This window comes from Physeter macrocephalus, chromosome 4, assembly GCF_002837175.3.
Source record: "Physeter macrocephalus isolate SW-GA chromosome 4, ASM283717v5, whole genome shotgun sequence".
Classification (NCBI taxonomy): Eukaryota; Metazoa; Chordata; class Mammalia; order Artiodactyla; family Physeteridae; genus Physeter; species Physeter macrocephalus.
Window position 1 is genome coordinate 846,642 of NC_041217.1, and position 20,457 is coordinate 867,098.

At 49.2% G+C, this 20,457-nt stretch overlaps 1 protein-coding gene across 1 annotated transcript in view; it reads right to left on the reverse strand.

The window, feature by feature from the left end:
* Positions 1-1,280: 1,280 nt before the first annotated feature.
* IPO9 (importin 9) overlaps positions 1,281-20,457 on the reverse strand; it is a 47,860-nt gene continuing 28,683 nt past the window's right edge. Inside the window, exons 15-25 of the mRNA XM_028488247.2 lie at positions 19,782-19,941; positions 9,341-9,567; positions 7,287-7,435; positions 6,187-6,315; positions 5,306-5,581; positions 5,052-5,218; positions 4,374-4,507; positions 3,269-3,391; positions 2,801-2,905; positions 2,544-2,620; positions 1,281-2,215 (exon numbers count right to left, since the gene is read on the reverse strand). Of these exons, the coding sequence (XP_028344048.2) occupies positions 2,105-2,215; positions 2,544-2,620; positions 2,801-2,905; positions 3,269-3,391; positions 4,374-4,507; positions 5,052-5,218; positions 5,306-5,581; positions 6,187-6,315; positions 7,287-7,435; positions 9,341-9,567; positions 19,782-19,941 (1,658 nt within the window). The 3' untranslated portion in view covers positions 1,281-2,104. The remainder of the gene's footprint in view (positions 2,216-2,543; positions 2,621-2,800; positions 2,906-3,268; positions 3,392-4,373; positions 4,508-5,051; positions 5,219-5,305; positions 5,582-6,186; positions 6,316-7,286; positions 7,436-9,340; positions 9,568-19,781; positions 19,942-20,457) is intronic.

Below are 20,457 nucleotides of genomic sequence, written 5' to 3' on the forward strand. Positions count from 1 at the left end.
TCAGGGTCAGCGGACCGGAAGGATCTCAGGACAGCCAAGGGCTCTTATTCTCCAAGGGTCTGATCTTGAACTCCAGCTCCCTGCAAACAGGTAGCCAGCCGTACCCTTTCCATACCGGAGCTAGTTCTCTTTGGCCAAAAGGACAGACGCAGAGGAGCTGGAGTGTAACTTTCTGTCAGTCCCCCAGGCCTCCGGCAGGTCTTTCTCACTTCCTGCCCTGACAACGGAGGGAGTCTCTGGAGTCTCTTCCTCGAGGATAGGACGGAAACGCCTAATGGGAAGCAGCCGTCCAGGTAAACGGGATGGCGCGTGTGGCAGCGCTCTGGAAACACGAGCAAGTGCCTGCACGCCGAGGGCTGCCTCTGCTCTCGCCCACAGCGCTAAGCCTGCGGGCCAGGCAGCCCCCAGGTGCTGCCGCGACCCTTTCCTTCAGGACTCAAGTTCTGAGGCAGGGGGCCCGGCCCTCCCCAAAAGCAGCGAGAGGAGAGCAGGGGGAAGGACCTCGCCGGAGGGTCGCTTCGGCGCTGGACGCAGACAATCTCCTTAGGGAGCAGGCCCGGGCCGCGCGCGGGAGCCCCGCGCCTCCCCTGCTGCTGGCACGAGACCACTCCGCCGCGCCTATCCGGGACGCCCTGGCCTGGTGGGCCTTCAGCACCGAGCCCTGCCTTCACACCTACAACCGTGGGGCGAGTCTCCGGGCACCAGCGGCCAGACCCGCCGCCACCTCACCAGAATCACGGGGAGAGGGGCGGCGGTCAGAGGCGGCCTGGGTCCAGGGCCTGGCCGGCAGCCCCGGGAACGCACACACGCCACCCCCTCCCAGGCTTTCCGCTGCCGGTGGGGGGCAGTGACCAGCAGGGACACCTAGTGGCAACAGGTCCCGAGGCTCCCAAGGCAGCCCCGCAGAATCAATGCCCATGCGGGGTGCTCTTTGCTTGGGAGAGTTAAATCCAGTTTATATTCTATTTCCCGCTGTGAGACCACCACCCTAAAGGAATGCTCTGCAGCTATTAAAAATGGGGCGCTGGGTGAGGACAGTACCAAAAGGGGGCCGCCGGGCTCATTCACCTTCCTCCTCCTGATTTCTTACCCTCGTTCGCTTTTGAACCCACCACAGACAATTCCCAACTAGGAGAATCCATCATTTCCTCTAGGTCAGCTAAAACACACAAGGGTGTCTACTACACGGCTCCACCTGAGCCCTTCCCCTCATTTTAACTTTCCTTCTAAAAGGAATAGAAGGCAGAGGTGCTGAGACACCTTATACCATGCAGACTAAATTCATTTGTAAAGATTACTTTACTCTCCTAGAAAAATACACATTGCAAATTTGAGGGCTACAACTTACCCACCTTAGAGAATTCCTGAGGGAGAGGGGGAGCCTCTGAATATCAGACTGTGTGGGGATGTGTGTGAGAGGCATGTTAAATATGGTTGGGTCAGGTGGACTTTTTAAAAAAATCTGTTTTTCCCCCATTTTTTTTTTTTTTTCTAAAAAAGGAAAAACAGATTGCCATCTGTCTGGCTCATCCCGTGTGCGTGCATGTATACAGAGGAACGGCGTCGGGGAGGGGCTGCGTCATGCAACGAGGCAAAACCAAGATGACCTCCTTCGACGGGGAGTCTGTGTCGTAGGAGGAACGGGGGTCCCGGGCGCTGCCTCCCCTCGCTCCTACGAGACCCAGCGCGTCTGCGGTGGGGGGCAGAAAACACCACTCTCGCCCGAGGGCATTCCTATCTGAACACGTCCGACGTCCTGCGGAAGGAAACAGGTCCACCTTAGAACACGGATGGTCGTGCCTTCCGGCGCTCCTCAGGTGAGGCCCAATCATCCACGAACACATGGCCCTTCTGGCCTGGCCGGCAGAGGACTCTAGGAGCAGAGGTGGGCACAGCTGGGGACAAAGAGGTTCCAGAGACGGGCTTCTTCAGGGTACTTTGGGAAAGGTCCTTCGTTCCAGCATTCCTAGGTGATGGCACTGGTGAGCCTGGTCTGTACTGTCAGTGTCGCTCTGCAGAGGCCACTCTAGGCTGAGAAGGAAGTGCACCTCAAGGCCGGTGCGGGCTGCAGAACGGTGTGCGGCGGGGCAGGAAGAGGACCGTTTCAGATGCCAATGGTCTGCAGAACCCGCCTCTCGTGGTCGCTGAGGTGGCCTGAGAACACCACGTAGCAGGGCTGCTGGGCAAACTGGCAGAGGAAGTCCGTGAGGTACGCCTGGGGGGACAGAGGAGGGGGGCGTCCCTGAGGGTGGGGCCGCTGGCCTTCACACTAGTGCCGGCGCCCCGAGGGTGCCTGCCCGTCTCGGCTCTGGGGAAGGTGCAACCCAGAGGCTGAATTCCACGGGGATTTCCCAAGACCACACCTTGCAGCCCACCCCTAGGACTTTGACGGCACAGCCCCAGGAAGCTGGGTTCCGGCACGGGGCAGGGGGAGGAAGCCCCTGGGTGCAGAGTCCCCGCCCTCCCCCAACCCTGCCCACCAGGCAAGACGAGGTCAGCCCGGAAAGGTGCTGAGCCGAGGCGTCTTCTCTGGACACCCTCACCTGCAGATCGATCTGATAGAGAGGGTCCTTCAGGGCATCAGGGTCGTCCTCCTCGTCGTCCTCGTAGTAATCCTCCTCTGCAGAGACACCAAGCCAGGGAGGGTCAGGGCCCAGGCCCGGGGGGCAGGCAGCACCCACGTGGCCGAGGTCAAGGGGCACAGAAGCCCAAGGCGCGGCCCTCGTGGGCCCACCGCTCGCCCTTTCCTGGGTGCCCCGTCCCTGGTACCGCCGTGCGCAGGGCTGGCCTCGACGCTCACCGTATTTGCTCGTGGCGAGAATGTCGGACAGGAGCTGGCCCGCCAGGCCGTCCTCCTCGTCGTCGTCCTCCTCCTCCTGGTCCTCCCACATGTCGCTGGAGTCATCTGCAAGGGGCCGAGGTGCGGCTGGAGCACACGCGCGCATCTCCCTCCCACACCCAGGCCGGGCAGGACACACAAGCCCCGCGGCTTTCTGCGCTGCGGCCCCGAGGGCCCCGGCGGTAGGGGACCAGGCCAGACCCCCCACTAAGTCTGACTGGAAAACCTAAGCGTGCTGGGGGGGAGAGAGCAGGCCGAGAGGCTCTTCGGAACAATCAGAGCCGGAAGGGCTGGCCTCCTGGCCACCCCTGAGGTGCTGCAGGCAGACCCTGGAGATCAGCCTGGGCCGTCGGGGACTCAGCACCCCCAGTCAGCCATCCGCAAGCCCAGGGCCTGGCTGCTAGTTCAGTCTCCAGGGAGTGCAGGCACCTTGGCTCCACTCTGCAGGGGCGGCCTGGCGGGCGGCGTTGGCCTCCATGACGTTGGACAGCTCGTTGATGATCAGCTTCAGGATCTTGACCAGCAAGGGAATGTTTGTCCAGCGCTCAGGGTCTGGGAAGGAAAGAGGCGGCTCCACGTCCGACCGTCCCTGGGCCGCTCCCCCCGCAAGGCGGTGCCGCTCACCAGACACAGCGCCCGCCCCGGCTCTCCACTGCCCAGACCACGCCCAGCCCCGAGGCACAGCGGAAAATTAAATAACTTCAGTCTGTGCCTCGTTACAGGAGTTTAGAAGTCAGGAGAGACGAGAGGTTTCAGGGACTGAAGGAGACAGGTTTTGCCGGTGAAAGAGCCTGGAAACCAGGGACCTGCCCAGGGTGGAGCCCTCCAGGCCCCGGGACCTGCAGGTTGAGAAGCAGCACAGGTGAGTGTAAACCTGCAGTTAAAGAGGGCAGCTCGGGGCTCCCCCGGGGGCGCGGCGGTTGAGAGTCCGCCCGCCGATGCAGGGGACGCGGGTTCGCGCCCCGGTCCGGGAGGATCCCGCGTGCCGCGGAGCGGCTGGGCCCGTGCGCCACAGCTACAGAGCCCGCGCTCTAGAGCCCGCGGGCCACACCTACTGAGCCTGCACTCCGCAACAAGAGAAGCCACCGCAGTGAAAAGCCCGCGCACCCCGCAACCAGAGAAAGCCTGCGTGCAGCAACGAAGACCCAATGCAGAAAAAATAAATAAAAATTTTTAAAAAATGGTTAAGATGGTAAATTAAAAAAAAAAAGAAGGCAGCTCTGCACTCTGCCCACACATCACCGGAGTCATGCGCCAAAGGCAATCAGACACAAAGACACTAGAAGTGGGTATCCAAGGCCCAGAACGAAGCTGGGTGCTGGGGGTCCTTGTACCTGGGACTCTTGTCCACTTCCAGCAGCACAAGGACCCATACGCTCTGCCCCGCTGTTCACCTGGGGTTTTCTGCCGCTTCTTATCAAACCCACCACTAACGATCATGTCTTAACCGCCTCCCAGCCCAGGTGCCCTAAGCCCCGGGGGGTGGGGGTGGGGGCGGCGGTGGTGTGTGTGTGAGGGGAGCAGCGTCACCCACTCTTGGCCGACTTGGAGCGGGTGCGGGTGCCCTCGTCCAGGCCGTAGATCTCCTCCCCCTTCACGCGGATGTCCTGCAGCCGCTTGTCATCCGCGTTGATGCCGTGCTGGAGCAGCTTACACAGCGCCACAGAGCTGGCGAGGAAGAGCCAGAAAGGGCCGATCAGCCGCCCCCTTGGAGTTCACTCCAAGGAGACAAGCAGTTATGTCCCGACACTTGGAGGGTGAAAGTGCTTTCACAACTAATTAGGGGACAGAAGAGAGTTTGGCTGAAAAGGGGATCTCGTGTCCCTAAGGACGCTCGGACGAGAGCTGCCCTTGAACAAAGCCGGAGTGGGTGAGTAGCACACCATGTCCGCGCCGGAAGGGGTGCGGGGTGATGAGACGCCGCGGATAAAGTCCAGGATAAAAACTTAGAAAGCTGGGTTTACGAAGAAGAGGAAGCCGCCAGCAGCGCTTGGCTGGGTGAAGGTGCGGGCAGGGGAGGGTCTCTAGCCAGCAGAGATCAAAAACACACGCTCTAGCCGCAACGACCATCTTCTGGGAATTTCAAGATGGCAGCTACTTGAATATACAGTTTCGCCAGAAAGAAACAGAGGGAAAAGGAATACAACGGGCAGCTGGGCAGGTCAAGTCAGGGAAAGAGGCAGAAGGCCCAGAGGAGGAGGAGGAGCCCCACCTGACTTTGCCCTCGTACTGCCCGTAGAAGAGGTGCTGCCGGCTGGTCCACTCGGCCATCACGAACTCCAGGGCGGGCTTGCCGGTGGGCCCCGGGAGGCTGCACAGGAACTCCAGGAGGGGCTCCAGCTGGGTGTGCACCAGGTGGGCGAACACCATGATCAGGGACTGGGGGGACAGGAGGACACCTGCTTCAGGGACTCGAGCAGCGTGGCCCTTGCCTCGCCAGCGTCTCTGGGGCTGGGGCCGTCTCACCTGCATGACACTGAGCGTCTCCGCCTGCTGCATCTTGCTGAGGATGCCACGGAGAATCCGGTCCAGGTTCTCCCCCAGCTCCCGGCCCGCCTTGGAGATGAGGGTGGACACGAGGCGGCCCACGAAGGCGGCAGTGAACTCGGAGGTGCGGGGGTCCAGGAGCTGGCTCACCACTTGCATCACGTACCACAGCCCATTGTGGCCCTGCTCGTCATGCCACTGGGCCACCTGCTCCAGCGTCACCGACACGTAGGCCCGCAGGCACTCACCACCGTTCTGGGAGACAAGGGAGGGGACTAGGTCAGCCGCGGGCACACAAGCCCTCCGTCTGCGGGGTCTGGGGGGTTCATCCCGCTGGAGTTGGGGTCGCGCCGCCGCAGACACAGGCGCGCACCACCCTGTCTCTGCCGTGCCGCCTCGGCTAGCTCAGGAACGCACGCTTCTCACCAAAGCGAGAATGGACACGCAAACGGAGTTTCTGCCGTAAAGCTCTACCTCTGGTACTGAGAAAACAGAGCTAAGAAACAGCAGTAACCGGGGGGACTGCAGGTCTTTGTGAGAATAAGGCAGACCTCACACCAACCACGCTGCCTGCAGATTTCCAAAGGCTGATCCCTTTGCTGACTTCATCAGTCTGTACGTCTATAACCTCTTCCGCCGCAGCAACACCCAGACACAGAGAGTAGGATGGCTGGCGCTCACACCTTTGAGATGCACAGAACGTCTTGGCTTTAGCAGTCGGAACCCATCCTGGGTCCTCTGGGTAAATAGGGATTTGGGGGGTTTCTATCTCAAAGGCAGGAAACGGTGTCCAGCTTCTCAGCCTGCTGCGCACGCACCGCGGCTCAGACACCTGCGTGGCGACGCCCGCACGGAGATACCTGCATGGTGGCGTTGTCGTCCGTGTGGAGGGTGCACTGGGCCACGGCGGGGAAGGCCTGGCAGATAAGCAGCTGGGAGAGCGGGGGCTTCGTGCCCCGCACGACCGTGGTGAGGATGTCGATGGCCGTCTGCGGGAGAGAAGGCAGGCTTGCCTCTGGGGTGGGCGGAGGGCCGCAACAAGGTCCTCACTGTGCGGAGCCCCCCACCAACCCAGAGACACTCATAGTGAAAGGCACGTTTCTGGAAGAAGGCGGCAGAGGGTACTCCCAGTCTCCTGGCGGCAGCTCTCCACTTGAGAAGCCATGGGGGGGGGCGGGGGCGGAGGCTGACTGGACAGCCAGGGACAGGGTCATCACGGCAGTGTCCAATCACCGAGGGCACCTGGGAACAAGAGCTCCCTTCTGAAAGCCTCGAGAACCACCCGCTACCCTTGTGGGTGAAGCAGCCCAGGAACATCACCCCGTGAACACACCACGCCGCTGCTCGGCGTCGGCGGGCGGGGATCTCAGGGGCTCGCGCAGGGCTCGCTCGCGCTCTCTCACCCCCACCCCGGCCCCGTAACGACCGCCGTACCGCGCAGAGCCCCGCAGGGATCTTGTCCGCTGGTGCCTGCATGATGCTGACCAGGGTGGGAATCAGCCTCATCTGCATGGGGCCCTGGCAGGCTTCAATCTGGGACAGCTCCTTGAAGATGTCCTGAGCCAGCGAGGCGACCACAGGATCTGAGTGGAGAAGGCGACACGAGTCCCCCCGCCCGGTGGTCTGTGTGTGCTCCTGCCTTAATGCTGCCTGTTGTTTGGCCCCAACCGAGGTGAACCACTTCTGCTTTGTTTTTTAGAAATTTCATGTAATGTCTGAAACAGCCAGGGACAGGGTCATCACGGCAGTGTCCAATCACCGAGGGCACCTGGGAACAAGAGCTCCCTTCTGAAAGCCTCGAGAACCACCCGCTACCCTTGTGGGTGAAGCAGCCCAGGAACATCACCCCGTGAACACACCACGCCGCTGCTCGGCGTCGGCGGGCGGGGATCTCAGGGGCTCGCGCAGGGCTCGCTCGCGCTCTCTCACCCCCACCCCGGCCCCGTAACGACCGCCGTACCGCGCAGAGCCCCGCAGGGATCTTGTCCGCTGGTGCCTGCATGATGCTGACCAGGGTGGGAATCAGCCTCATCTGCATGGGGCCCTGGCAGGCTTCAATCTGGGACAGCTCCTTGAAGATGTCCTGAGCCAGCGAGGCGACCACAGGATCTGAGTGGAGAAGGCGACACGAGTCCCCCCGCCCGGTGGTCTGTGTGTGCTCCTGCCTTAATGCTGCCTGTTGTTTGGCCCCAACCGAGGTGAACCACTTCTGCTTTGTTTTTTGTTTTTTTTTTTAGAAATTTCATGTAATGTCTGAAACATTTATATTAACATATTTCCACACAAATAACCCAAAGAAAGTTTAGTATTAGTTGTTTTTTGTTTGTTATTTATACTGCAGGTTCTTATTAGCCATCACGTTTATACACCTCCGTGTCGACATGTCAGTCCCAGTCGCCCAGTTCAGCACGCCACCCCCCACCCCCACGCGGTTCTCCCCCTCGGTGTCCATACATTTACAACTTCGCTTTGATCACCCGTCACTGACCTGGGACCTACCGGGGCCACCTGGGCAACGTGAGAAGCAGGGAGAGCTGCTAGCTGTCTGGGAGACAGCAAGTGTGCGATCTCACCAAGTCACGGATGAGTCAGCGACAGCTATTCCTAAAACAAAACCTGCCTCTTGTTCTGTGACGAATCTTAAACGTCTGTATTCTTGTGAAACTTGGACCGGTTATGAAAACAAATGCTTAAGGGGAAAAGAAGCCCCCACTGATACTCTGTTGAGAAGACCTCAGTCTCAAAACTGCCCAGCGCTGACTCTTCCCCGGTTCCCACGTGTCGACGAGGACCACGTACATCTCCGGGGCGTGGTCACCACGCACAAGCGCTCCCAAGCCATCGGAGGGCAAAAGGTAAAGCCTTCCAAAAGCAGAGCCTCGTGAAGAAACGCAACTGCAGGTCGACCTGCTTTACGTAAGGAAAATGTGTAAGAAAAATACAAATGCCCTCCTCTGTCTGGCGTGAGACGACGCATGCGGTGCGCAGGGCACTAAGACACACGTTACAAGTTCGCTGCCGCATTGTCCATAATAGACAAAAACTGTACACAACCCAGAGGTCCATGAACAGAATGGGTAAATAAATGATGATATTTATGAAATAAATACTATGTGACGGGCGGAGAGAAAGAGGACTATCTAAGAGCGCAGTGTGGAACCCTCCTTAGGACACATTTTTAAGTGAAAAAACGAATTGAATAAAATGTTTAGTACGACATCACGTTACATAACCAACCCCCTTCCGAGCTTCAACACTCACTCTTCAGATACAAATGTCCTCAATATTTCTAATACACACTCATTGCCGAAAAACTTAAAATGCAGAAAAGTATTAAAGGAAAAAATACACCTGTAATTCCACCACCTATAGAGATAACTACCCTTAACATTTGGATGCATTTTCTTCTGGTGTTTTTTCTATATACATATCCACACACACATCCTTTTCTAAAGCAAAACCAAAGCTTGAGGTTATATTCTACGCATTTTGGAAAACAATCTATTCACTTACTACAAGGTGAGCGCTTCCTCATGGCTTTAACAACTCCTTTGAGGTCTGATTATTAACGGCTGCAAAGCATTCCATTTTATGGATATAATTAATTAACCTCTTATTATTTCCAAATTTTTGCTACTATAAAAAACATGCAATGAACACCTTATTCATAAACCTTTGCATGCATCTCCTTCTTCACTTTTCGAGTTATAGTTCTAGGCCTCTTCTTTTAGGAAGCTTTTGATGTAGTTGCTCAATTCCCTTACTTTACTGTCAAAGTCCTAAATTATACGTCTTGCTGGTTAGCTTTCTTCGTTATCTTTCTTCCCAGTTCTTACCAGACAGCGAGAGTTACAGGCATAGGTTCTCTGCTGTTTAGTGCTGCTGGATCTACAGCACGACCCTACTCTCGCTAATTCAAAGTCACATTCTTTGCTTCTAATGCTAAGACCATCAGACCCAGGGAAGCACTCACTCGACCCCCACCCACCCCACCCCCACCCGCCTCGTGCATACCGTTACTGTACTTCAGGAAGATGGCGATGGTGAAGGGGCAGATTTTGCTCTCCATGCTTGCTGTGAACTCTGGGTCTACCGTACAAACGATGCACAGGGTCTCCATCACCAGGTTGAGGACCTCTGAGCTGAACTGAGCTGCCAGGTGAATTAAGCCATCCAGGATGCTGGGGAGGAAGGGCTGAAGCACGTGGGTGCTCTCCGAGACTTTCAGCTGGTCACAATAACTGGAGAGCAAGAAATAAGCAAGAACTACTCACCAGTGGGTTCCTCAATTCCTGGTTTTTCCAATCAGCATTACGTGTCACAGCATTTACATGTGAAGCTTTATGAAGCTACTTCTAGAGCTCATTAAGTTTTTACATCTTTCAGTGGCTTTTTTTTTTTAGAACTATCACCACCACCATTTCTGTGTTTTCTCATTTATTTCTGCTCTGGTCTTTGTTATTTCCTTTAAAATTTCTTTCATCCCTCTATTTCATTTTGAAGCAAATCCCAGTCATGGTTACATCCAAATTATTAAGATATTAAGTCAAATGACTTACGATTCCTCAGACTATTGTTTTAGTCACATCCCTAAGATATATATACACACACACACACACACATATATATATATATATATAAAATTTTCCAAACAGTGTTTTAAAATCTTTTCCAATACAACTGTTATTTAGTAGGAGACTACTTTTTAACTTCCATGTTATAAAGATTTTATACTTTTTGGAGTTTTTTTGCATCTTAAGATGAGATCAATGTATATAAACGTTTTACACATACTTATAAAAACTGGTGTACTATTTGCAGGGTTTAAAAGTTTGTTTTCAAAACAGACTCGCTGACTTAAGAGTACGAACTTACGGTTACGGGGGGGTGGGAGGGATAGACTGGGAGTTTGGGATTGACATGTACACGTGGCTGTATTTAAAATAGATAACCAACAACAACCTACTGTATAGCACAGGGAACTCTGCTCAATACTCTTCTTTTTTTTTTTCTTTTTTTTTTTTTTTTTTTTTTTGTTATGCGGGCCTCCCTCTGTTGTGGCCTCTCCCGTTGCGGAGCACGGGCTCCGGACGCGCAGGCTCATTGGCCATGGCTCACGGGCCCAGCCGCTCCGCGGCACGTGGGATCCTCCCAGACCGGGGCGCGAACCCGGTTCCCCTGCATCGGCAGGCGGACGCGCAACCACTGCGCCACCAGGGAAGCCCTCAATACTCTTTTAATAACCAAGATGGGAAAAGAATTTGCAAAAGGATACATGTATAACTGAATCACTTTGCTGTACACCTGAAACCAACACAACATTGTTAATCAACTATACTCCAATATAAAATAAAAATTTTAAAAAAGGAAATTTTATTTCTTAAAAAAAGTTTGTTTTCTATACATAGTTCTACCTTATTTGCCTCTTATTCAATCAATAAATATTTACTGGGTGCTGCTTAACCGTGTCCAACAATTATTAAAAATATATCATCTAAGTCTTTACTTTTGTTATTTTCAAAACAGTAATAAAAGTCAACGAAAACATTGTTTCTCTATGTTAAAAGAACCTACTGCAGAAACAAGGCTCCCCGACCCCAGGTTCTCAATAAATGGTTTTTCTTAACTTAATTTTTAAGTGTCTTACAACCATATTATTTGTGTCAGCTGCTGGGTTCAAAGGTCCACGGGGACTAGTAAAGCTGTGGGCTTAGATCTCAGATTTGTTCAGATTGTTTTTTGGTCCATAACATCTTTTTTTTTTAGCCACACTGCGTGGCTTGCGGGATCTTAGTTCCCCAACCAGGGATCGAACCCGGGCCCTCGGCAGTGAAAGCGCCGAGTCCTAACCGCTGGATTGTCAGGGAGTTCCTCATCTATAACATCTCTATGTTCAATGCCACCATGCTCTAATCTAACTCCTCCTTAAGAGCTGGCTCGGCGTCTGGCCGTGGGCAGCTCCTGGCTCGTCAGACTAGGTTCTGCATCCACCTCCACTGGGACTGAGTTGTGCCCTACCTCTTCCTGCTGCTTCTCATTCTAAGGGTTTACAGAGTCTGGGAGACCACAGAGTGCATCATCTGGCCAGATCATATGGGATCTTCTATGCCCTGCTAAGGAGGTTAGACTTTATCCTGGAAGCCAGTGTATTGCAAAGTTTTTTGTTTTTTGTTTTTTTTTTTTTTTACAAATTACTCCTAACACCTAATCTCTTCTTTGCCCTACCCCGCAGTCTTCAGGGAAAACCGACATCCCAGGAAAATGCTCTGCATTTATCCTGTGGCCTCATGGACCGTCTGGTATACTCTGACTTTCTTCTGGGTACCGGTATCCCAGAGTTCGAAGAGCACAACCAGAGCCACGAGTTTTAATTTTCATGCACAAGAAGCTGAGCACACGAGCCAGGGCAGCCACAGTGGGAGAGGGAGGAAGGGAGCAGAGGCGAAGGAACCAAGCCCTGGCAGAGAGCCGGCATCTCTGGGAGTACAGACCTCTATCTTTAGGTATAAGATCTAAAGGTACAAGATCTGTACTCTTACTGTGTAACAGGGACTACAGGTAGGGTAGGCCTGGAGGTGGTAAACAGTAAGCTCAGTAGTGGATGTGTTAGTTTTCAGGTGCTTGTAAGATACCCATCCTGGTACAGCCAGTAAGCACATACATTAATTTGGAGCTCTGGAGAAAGGCTAGCATAAATACGATTAGGGAAATGAGACACAAGTGGAAGTATCTGTCAATCAATATCTTGTTTCAGAAATGGCTTAAGGCAGTTTGCAATAATTCATACACTACGGCACAAATGAATATATTAAAACTGGGGTAAAAGAAAGAAAAGCCAAGGTGGTACGATGACCAGGAAAGGGCTGCTGGGGACGTGAGAATGAGCAGTTTCAGTGACAGGATGAGAATATAAGCCAGATTGAAACTGGCCGGAATACTGAGGAGGGAAATGGCCAAATGGAGAATCCTGGCTGTGAAAGAAAGCACAGCTGGCACCCCTACACAGCAAGCTCTTAACCTGGGGTCCACTCTTCCACACATGACGTAAAATTTTACAAACAGGTATAGTGTCCATTTCTTTGCTGTGCACGTTCATGGCTTTTGTCACTTTTCCAGAGACGGCTGTTACACCTTTCCAGAAAACCAATGCCCATGTAGTCAGAGAATTGAAAACTATTAAAAAAAAGAGAGTTCTCTTCGCATATTTTTTCTGATTTTAAGAGTAATATAAAATTTAAACAAACTTTAAATTTCTTTAAATTTAAATTCTTCTCAGCTTTACTGCGGCATAACCGACCTATAAAATGCTTAGCTATGTCCACTGTGGTGACTGGACGTACATGCACAGCGTGTCATTGACACGCCCATCATCTCAGATTTACCTTCTTCTGGGTGAGAACACTAATTTCTACGTCCCGTTACACGATGCAGTCACCATATCTCACATTAGATCCTCAGCCCTTGGTCATCTGACCGACGACAGCGTGTACCCAATTTTATCAATCTCTCCATGTTCCCCACCCTCAGCAACCACCTTCCTGACCTCCTTTACAATGAGTTGGGCTTTTAAAAAGATTCCGCATATAAGTGATACCATGCAGTATTTGTCTTCCTCTGTGAGGCTTATTTCACTCAGCACACCATGCCCTCAAGGTCCATCCAAGCTGCTGCAAATGGCAGGCTTTCCCTCTTTCTTGCAGCTGAGTTGTATTATGGTCCACTGAATACTCACACATCTCCTTCATCCACTCAGCCACCGACGCACACTCAGGTGTTTCCATGTCTCGGCCACTGTGAATAATACTACAATAAACACAGGAGTGCAGACACCTCTTTGAGATCTTGTTGTCATTTCCTTTGGATATATACCCAGAAACGGGACTGCTGGATCAAATGGTAGTTCTACTTTTAAATTTTTTTAGGACCCTCCATACTGTTTTCCACAGTGGCTGCACCAATTTACATTCCCACCGGCAGTGCACAAGGGCTCCCTTTTCTCCACACCTTCACCAACCTTGTTGTTATCTCTTGTCTTTTTGATGATAGCCATTCTAACAAGTTTGAGGTGGTAGCTCATTGTGGTTTTGTTGTGCATTTTCCTGATAACTAGTGATGTTGAGTGCTCTTTCATGTACCTGTTGGCTATCCGTATGTCTTCTTTAGAAAAAGTGTCTACTCAAGTCCTCTGCCATTTTAAAAAATCAGATTATTTGCTATTGAGTTGTATGAGTTTTTCATATATTTTGCATATTAACTGCTTATCAGATAAATGGCTTGCAAATATTTTCTCCCATTCAGTAGGCTGCCTTTTCGTTTGGCTGATGGTTTCCTTTGCTGTGCTTTTTTAGTTTGATGCAGTCCCACTTGTTTACTTTTGCTTTTGTTGCCAAATACAAAAAATCATTGCCAAGACAAATGTCAAGGAGTTTAAACCTTTATGTTTTCCTCCAGGAGTCTTATGGTTTCAGGTCTTAGGTTCAAGTCTTTAACTTATTTTGAGTTGACCTAAGTATATGGTGTAAGATAAGGATCCAGTTTTCCGAACACCATTTATTGAAGAGACTGTCCTTCCCCCACTGTATCTTCTTGGCTCCTCTGTCATAAAATAATTGACCTTATAAGTGTGGGTTTAGTTTATAGCTGGGCTCTCTCTTCTGCTCCACTGATCGCTGTGTCTGTTTTTATGCCAATACCACACTGTTTTGATTACTGTAGCTTTGTAATATAGTTTAACATCAGGAAGTGTGATGCCTCCAGCTTTTTCTTTCTCAAGATTGCTTTGGCTATTCAGGGTCTCTTGTGATCCCACACAAATGTTAGAATTGTTTGTTCTAAGAAAAATGCCACTGGAATTTTGATGGGGTTGCACTGAATCTGTACATTGCTTTGGGTAGTTTGGACATTTGAAAAATAGTCATTATTCCAATCCATGAACATGAGACATCTTTCTATTTGTGTCTTCTTCAATCCTTCATCGATGTCTTATAGTTTTCTGTGTAGAGATCTTTCACCATCTTGGTTAAATTTACGCTTAGGCATTTTATTCTTTTTGATGCAATTGTAGAGGAGATTGTTTTTTAAATTTCTCTTTGTGACAGTTCATTATTTCTTCTTTCCTTTTCTAATTGCTCTGGCTGGGACTTCCAGTACTATGTTGAATAGGAGTGGTAAGAGTGGGGTACCCTTACCTTGTTCTTCATCTTAGAGAAAAAGCTTTCAGCCTTTCACTGTTGAATATGATGTTAGCTGGGGGGGTTGTCATATATGGCCTTTATTGTGTTGGGATGTGTTCCTTCTATACACTTTGTTGAAAGTTTTTTGTCATGAATGAGTATTGAATTTTGTCAAATGCTTTTTCTGCATCTATTAAGAGATTCATGTGATTTTTTATTTTTCATTCTATTAATTGGTGTATGACACTTATTGATTTATGTATGTTGAACCATCCTTGCATCCCAGGGATAGATCCCACTTGATCATGGTGTGTGATCCTTTTACTGCGTTGTTGAATTCAGTTTGCTAGTATTGTGTTGAGAATCTCTGCGTCTATATCCATCAGGCATACTGGCCTGTAGTTTTCTTTTCCTGTAGTGTCCTTGTATGGCTTTGTTATCAGGGAATGCTGGCCTAGTAAATTGAGTTTGGAAAAGTTCCCTCCTCTTCAATTTTTTGGAAAGAATTTGAGAAGGACTGGTATTAATTCTTCTTTAAATGTCTGTAGAACTTACCAGTGAAGCCATCTGGTCCTGGGCTTTTCTCTTATGGGAGGTTTTTGATTACTGACTCACTCTCCTTGTTAGTTATTTGTCTGTTCAGATTTTCAATTTCTTTATGATTCAGTTTTGTTAGGCTGTATGTTTCTAGGAATTTATGCATTTCTTCTAGGTTATCCAATTTGTTGGCATACACCTGCTCACAGTCGTCTCTTATGAACCTTTGTCTTTCTGTGTTATCAGTTGTAAAGTTTCCCCTTTCATTTCTGATTCTGTACTTGAGTCTTCTCTCTCTTCTTTTTAGTCTAGCTAAAGTCTGTCAATTTTGTTTATCTTTTCAAAAAACCAGCTCTTAGTCTCACTAAATTTTTCTAATATTTTTCTGCTCTTTATTTTATTTATTGCTGCTCTCATCTTCCTACTGCTGCCTTTGGGCTTAGTTTGTTCTCTAATTCCTGAGGTATAAAGTTAGGTTGTTTGAGATCTTTCTTTTTTCTTAATGTAGGTGTTTTTATCTATAAACCTCCTTCTTAAAACTCCTTTTGCTGCATCCCATAAGTTTTGGTATTTGTATTTTCCATTTTCGTGTGTTTTAGAATATCTTTATTTTATTATTTTTAAAAATTAATTTATTATTTATTTATTTATTTATTTTTGGCTGCGTTGGGTCTTCATTGCTGTGCGCGGCCTTTCTCTAGTTGCGGTGAGTGGGGGCTACTCTTCATTGCAGTGTGTGGGCTTCTCATTGTGGTGGCTTCTCTTGTTGTGGAGCACGGGCTCTAGGCACACAGGCTTCAGAAGTTGTGGCACGTGGGCTCTAGAGCACAGGTTCAGTAGTTGTGGCTCATGGGCTTAGGTGCTCTGCAGCTTGTGGGATCTTCCCAGACCAGGGCTCGAACCCATGTCCCCTGCATTGGCAGGCAGATTCTTAACCGCTGCGCCACCAGGGAAGTCCCTCAGAATATTCTTAGATTTCTCTTTTGAGTTCTTTGATCCACGGGTTGGTTAGAAGTGTGTTGTTTAATTTCCATGTGTTTGTGATTTTTCCAGTTTTCCTACCGTAATTGGTTTCTAGTTTCATCCCAACGTGATCAGAAAATATACTTGGTATTATTTTAACCTTAAATTCACTAAAACCTGCTTCATGACTTATCCTGGAGAATGCTCCATGCATGCTTGGGAAGGATGTATGTTCTGCTGCTGTTGGATGGAATGTTCTGTATGTCTGCTGGGTCCATTTGGTTGAAAGTATAGTTTAAGTCCAATGTTTCCCTATTGATTTTCTGTTTGGATGAGCATATCCATTGTTGAGGGTGGGGTATAAATCTGCTATTATTGTACTGTTGTCTATTTCTCCTTTCAAATATTGATATTTGCTTAATATATTTAGCTGCTCTGATGGCAGGGGCACATATATTTATAATTGTTGTATCTTCCTGATGAATAACCCCCTTATCATATAATGACCTTTGTTTCTTGTTACAGCTTTTGAATTAAAGTCTACTTTGTCTGATAAAAGTATAGATACCCTCACTCTCTTTTGGTTTCTACTTACAGGGAATTATCTTTTTCCATCCCTTTATTTTGAGCCTATGTGTGTACTAAAACCTATAGTCTCTTTTAGGCAGCATATAGTTGGGTCTTCTTTTTCAATCCATTCAGCTACTTTGACTTTTAATTGGAGAATTTAATCCATTTAAAGTAATTTTTGATAAGTAAGCCCATTTTATTAACTGCCATTTTATTAATTGTTTTCTGGCTCTTCTGTAGTCCCCGGTTCCCCTGTCCTTTCTCTCTGGCTGTCTTCCTTTGTGAATGGTGATCTTCCATGGTGGAATGCTTTGACTCCTTTCTCTTTATCTTTGGTGCGTCTATTATAGATTTTTGCTTTGTGGCTACCATAAGATATTTTATAGATATGATAGTCTATTTCACACTGATAACTTAACTTTGACTGCATACAAAAATTCTACCCCTTTATTCCCTTCCTTTAATGTTTCTGATGTCACGATTTAACTCCTTTTATACTGTGTATTCATAATAATCATCACAAAGTACTTAGCTAGTTATTTTTAACACTTTCATCCTTTAACCTTTATACTAGAGTTAGGTGTTAACACACCACCATATTACAGTATCAGAGTATTCCGAATCGATTATATACTTACCTGTACCAGTGTGTTATATATTTTCACATTATTAATTAGCATCCTTTCATTTCAGCTTGAAGAACTCCTCTTAGCATTTCTTGTAAGGCAGGTCTAGTGGTGAAGAACCCCTTCAGCTTTGTTGCCTGGGAAAGCCTTTATCTTGTCTTCAGTTCTGAAGGACAACTTTCCTAGCTAAAGCACTCTTGGTTGGCAGTTTTTTCTTTCAGTACCTAGAATACATCATCCCACTGTCTCCTGGCCTGCAAAGTTTCTGCTGAGAAATCTGTTGCTAGCCTTATGGGAGTTCCCTTGTATGAGAGAAAAGTTTTTTCCTCTTGCTGCTTTGAAAATTCCCTCTTTGTCTTTGATTTTAGATAGTTTTTACTACATTTTGTCTTGGAGAAGATCACCCTGGATTGAAATTTTGGGGTGATATATTGGCTTTATAACTAGGAGGTACAAATCTCTCCTCAGATTTGGAAAGTTCTCAGACATTATTTCTTTTTTTTTTTTGCGGTACGTGGGCCTCTCACTGTTGTGGTCTCTCCCGTTGCAGAGAACAGGCTCTGGACGCGCAGGCCCAGGGGCCATGGCTCACGGGCCCAGCCGCTCCGCGCTCCTCAGATTTGGAAAGTTCTCAGACATTATTTCTTTTTTTTTTTTGCGGTACGTGGGCCTCTCACTGTTGTGGTCTCTCCCGTTGCAGAGAACAGGCTCTGGACGCGCAGGCCCAGGGGCCATGGCTCACGGGCCCAGCCGCTCCGCGGCATGTGGGATCCTCCCGGACCGGGGCACGAACCCGTGTCCCCTATATCAGCAGGCGGGCTCTCAACCACTGCGCCACCAGGGAAGCCCCATTATCTCTTTAAAAAGCTTTTTGCCCCTTCCCTTCTCCCTCTCTTCTCCTGGGACTCCAATAACTTGTAGACTGCTTCTCCTAAAGATATCCCATAGTTCACATTTTCTTCCTTCTTTCTCATTCTTTATTCTCTATCCTCCTCTGACTGGATAATTTTGAAGGTTCCGCCTTCTATTTCACAGGCTTTTTCTTCTGCCTGACCCAGTCTGCTACTGATGCTCTCTGCTACATTTTCCATTTCATTCTCTGTATCCTTCAGCTCCAGAATTTGTTTGGTTCTTTTTTATGATTTCTCTCTTTGCTGAACTTCTCATTTTGTCTGTGAGTTGTTTGACTGATTTCATGGAATTGTCTTTCTGTGTTTTCTTGTAGCTCACTGAGCTCCTTAAAATGGCTGTTTTGAAATTCTTTATCAGATAAATCACAGATCTCCACGTCTTTGGGGTTGGTTACTGGAACATTATTGTGTTGCTTTTGTGATGTCATGCTTCCTTGGTTTTTCATGTTCCTTTATGGCTTCCACTGCTGTCTGCACGTCTGAAGTAGCAGTCACCTCCTCCAGGCTTCACTGACTGACCTCTTCCAAGTGTCCAATCTTGGATTTTTTTTTTTTGGTCCAGTGGTGTGCTAGAACTTCTCCACTGGGCTTTGGACTTTGACAAAGGCTCTCTCATCTGTGGGTAACTGTCTCAGTCAGCGTTCTCCAGGAGGTCCTGGACCACGTCAAGATCCACAGCTGGGACCGAGGTCTGTGGTTCTATTATCTGACATACAGGTGGGTGAGATTCCCCCTGGGTCCCTTGGTGTACAGTGCCGATGACAGAACCAAAGCCAAATGGGGCTGGAGCTGGGACTACGGTTGGCAAGTCAGTGGCTGGGATGTGGGCTTGTCTTCTCCAAACAGCTCTCCTTGTCCTTAGATGGCACTGAGTTTGACAATCTCCTCGCTTGGACAGATGCCAAATTGTTGTTGTGGGAGGGATAAGAGTGAGGGACATCTTATTCAGACATCTTGCTGACCCGCCCCTCCTGCTACCCACCTCAGCAATGCTTTCTAAAGACATACAGTAATGCCAGCACCTCAATCTCTGCTTCAAAAGCTAAGGAGGTAGCGCAGGCAGGTGGAAGGTGAACTCTGCGTTTTTAGGGTTTCAAGCAATTCTTAGGATTCAACTGAGACTCTTTAAGTTTGGACTTGAAAATGCTCCTGAAAACATCAATACTCCCTGTGGTCTGAGAAGGAATATAAATAAAGGACTAACAGAGCCACTAGGACACTAGCTGTGACAAAGAGAGGTAAAATTGGGAAAAAATAAGCAGTGTTTCCAGGCTACATTATCCCAAATTTGGTTTCCAATACAGAGGCAATCGACCAACCAAATGACTCTAAGCCTGCTTCTATGACCCGCTGCTGCGCGACCCTAGGCAAGTTAGTTATCTCTCGGAGCCCCAGGCTCTGCTTCTCTGTAAGACAGGGAGTTGGTCTAGATGATTCCAGAGCTGGGGTGAACTGAAAGGGAACGAGGAGTAAAAGGGAACAGGATGTGTACCCGGGACTCACAGAAGCCATGTTTCTGGTATGGTTTCTTCCCTGTCCTTCCAACATCCATTCTGCAGGAGATCTTCAGAAATTTCCAAGCAACATAATCCACTGGACAACTGCTGTTTGGGACTTCTACCCTGAGCAACTTTCTCTGAAAACAGTTTCCGTTGTCCTAAGGTGGCGTACTCACCCCCAGATGGCTCTCACTGCAGAAATTCGAACTGATGGGGGTTGTGTCTCATGAAGACCACTAACTGTTGCCTGAAGAAACTGCTGGATCAATTCAGGGGACATAGCAACAGTGAACCGACTGGCAGCCCAAAGGGCCCGGCCCAAGAGGAAAGGAGACACTGGGAGGAAGAGAGAGCAGTTAGGGGCTGGACAATACAAGTATCTGCTACTGCCCGCCCGCCTCCCCACCTCTATTCCTCAGTTTGTTGCAATAACTGGATACCACCTAACATACATAACGTAATGGAGAGAAAAAGCATGATCTTGAAAGATAAAAGCAAATGTATGACCTACGGCACAGAATCATTTCCCTAGTTTCCCGTTTCACTATTTGCAAAGTACATTTGGAATACTCCTAGACGACAAAGCCTCCCCCCCCACCCTTATTCCCACCACAGCTCTCACCACCCCTTACCGCACTGCTAGTCAGTCCTCTAGATGTCTTCTCCACTGCCAGTTTTTTCCTACTCTTGGACCACTACTGGAATACCATAAATTATAGCTCTGTCATGCTTTTATTTAAAATGTCAACAAATTCCATAGCCTACCAAATAAAGCCCGTCTAAATGCACACGGCATTCAAGGCCCCCTCAGATCAGTGACTCTAGCATTACCTCTGATTTCCCTTTGTGCCT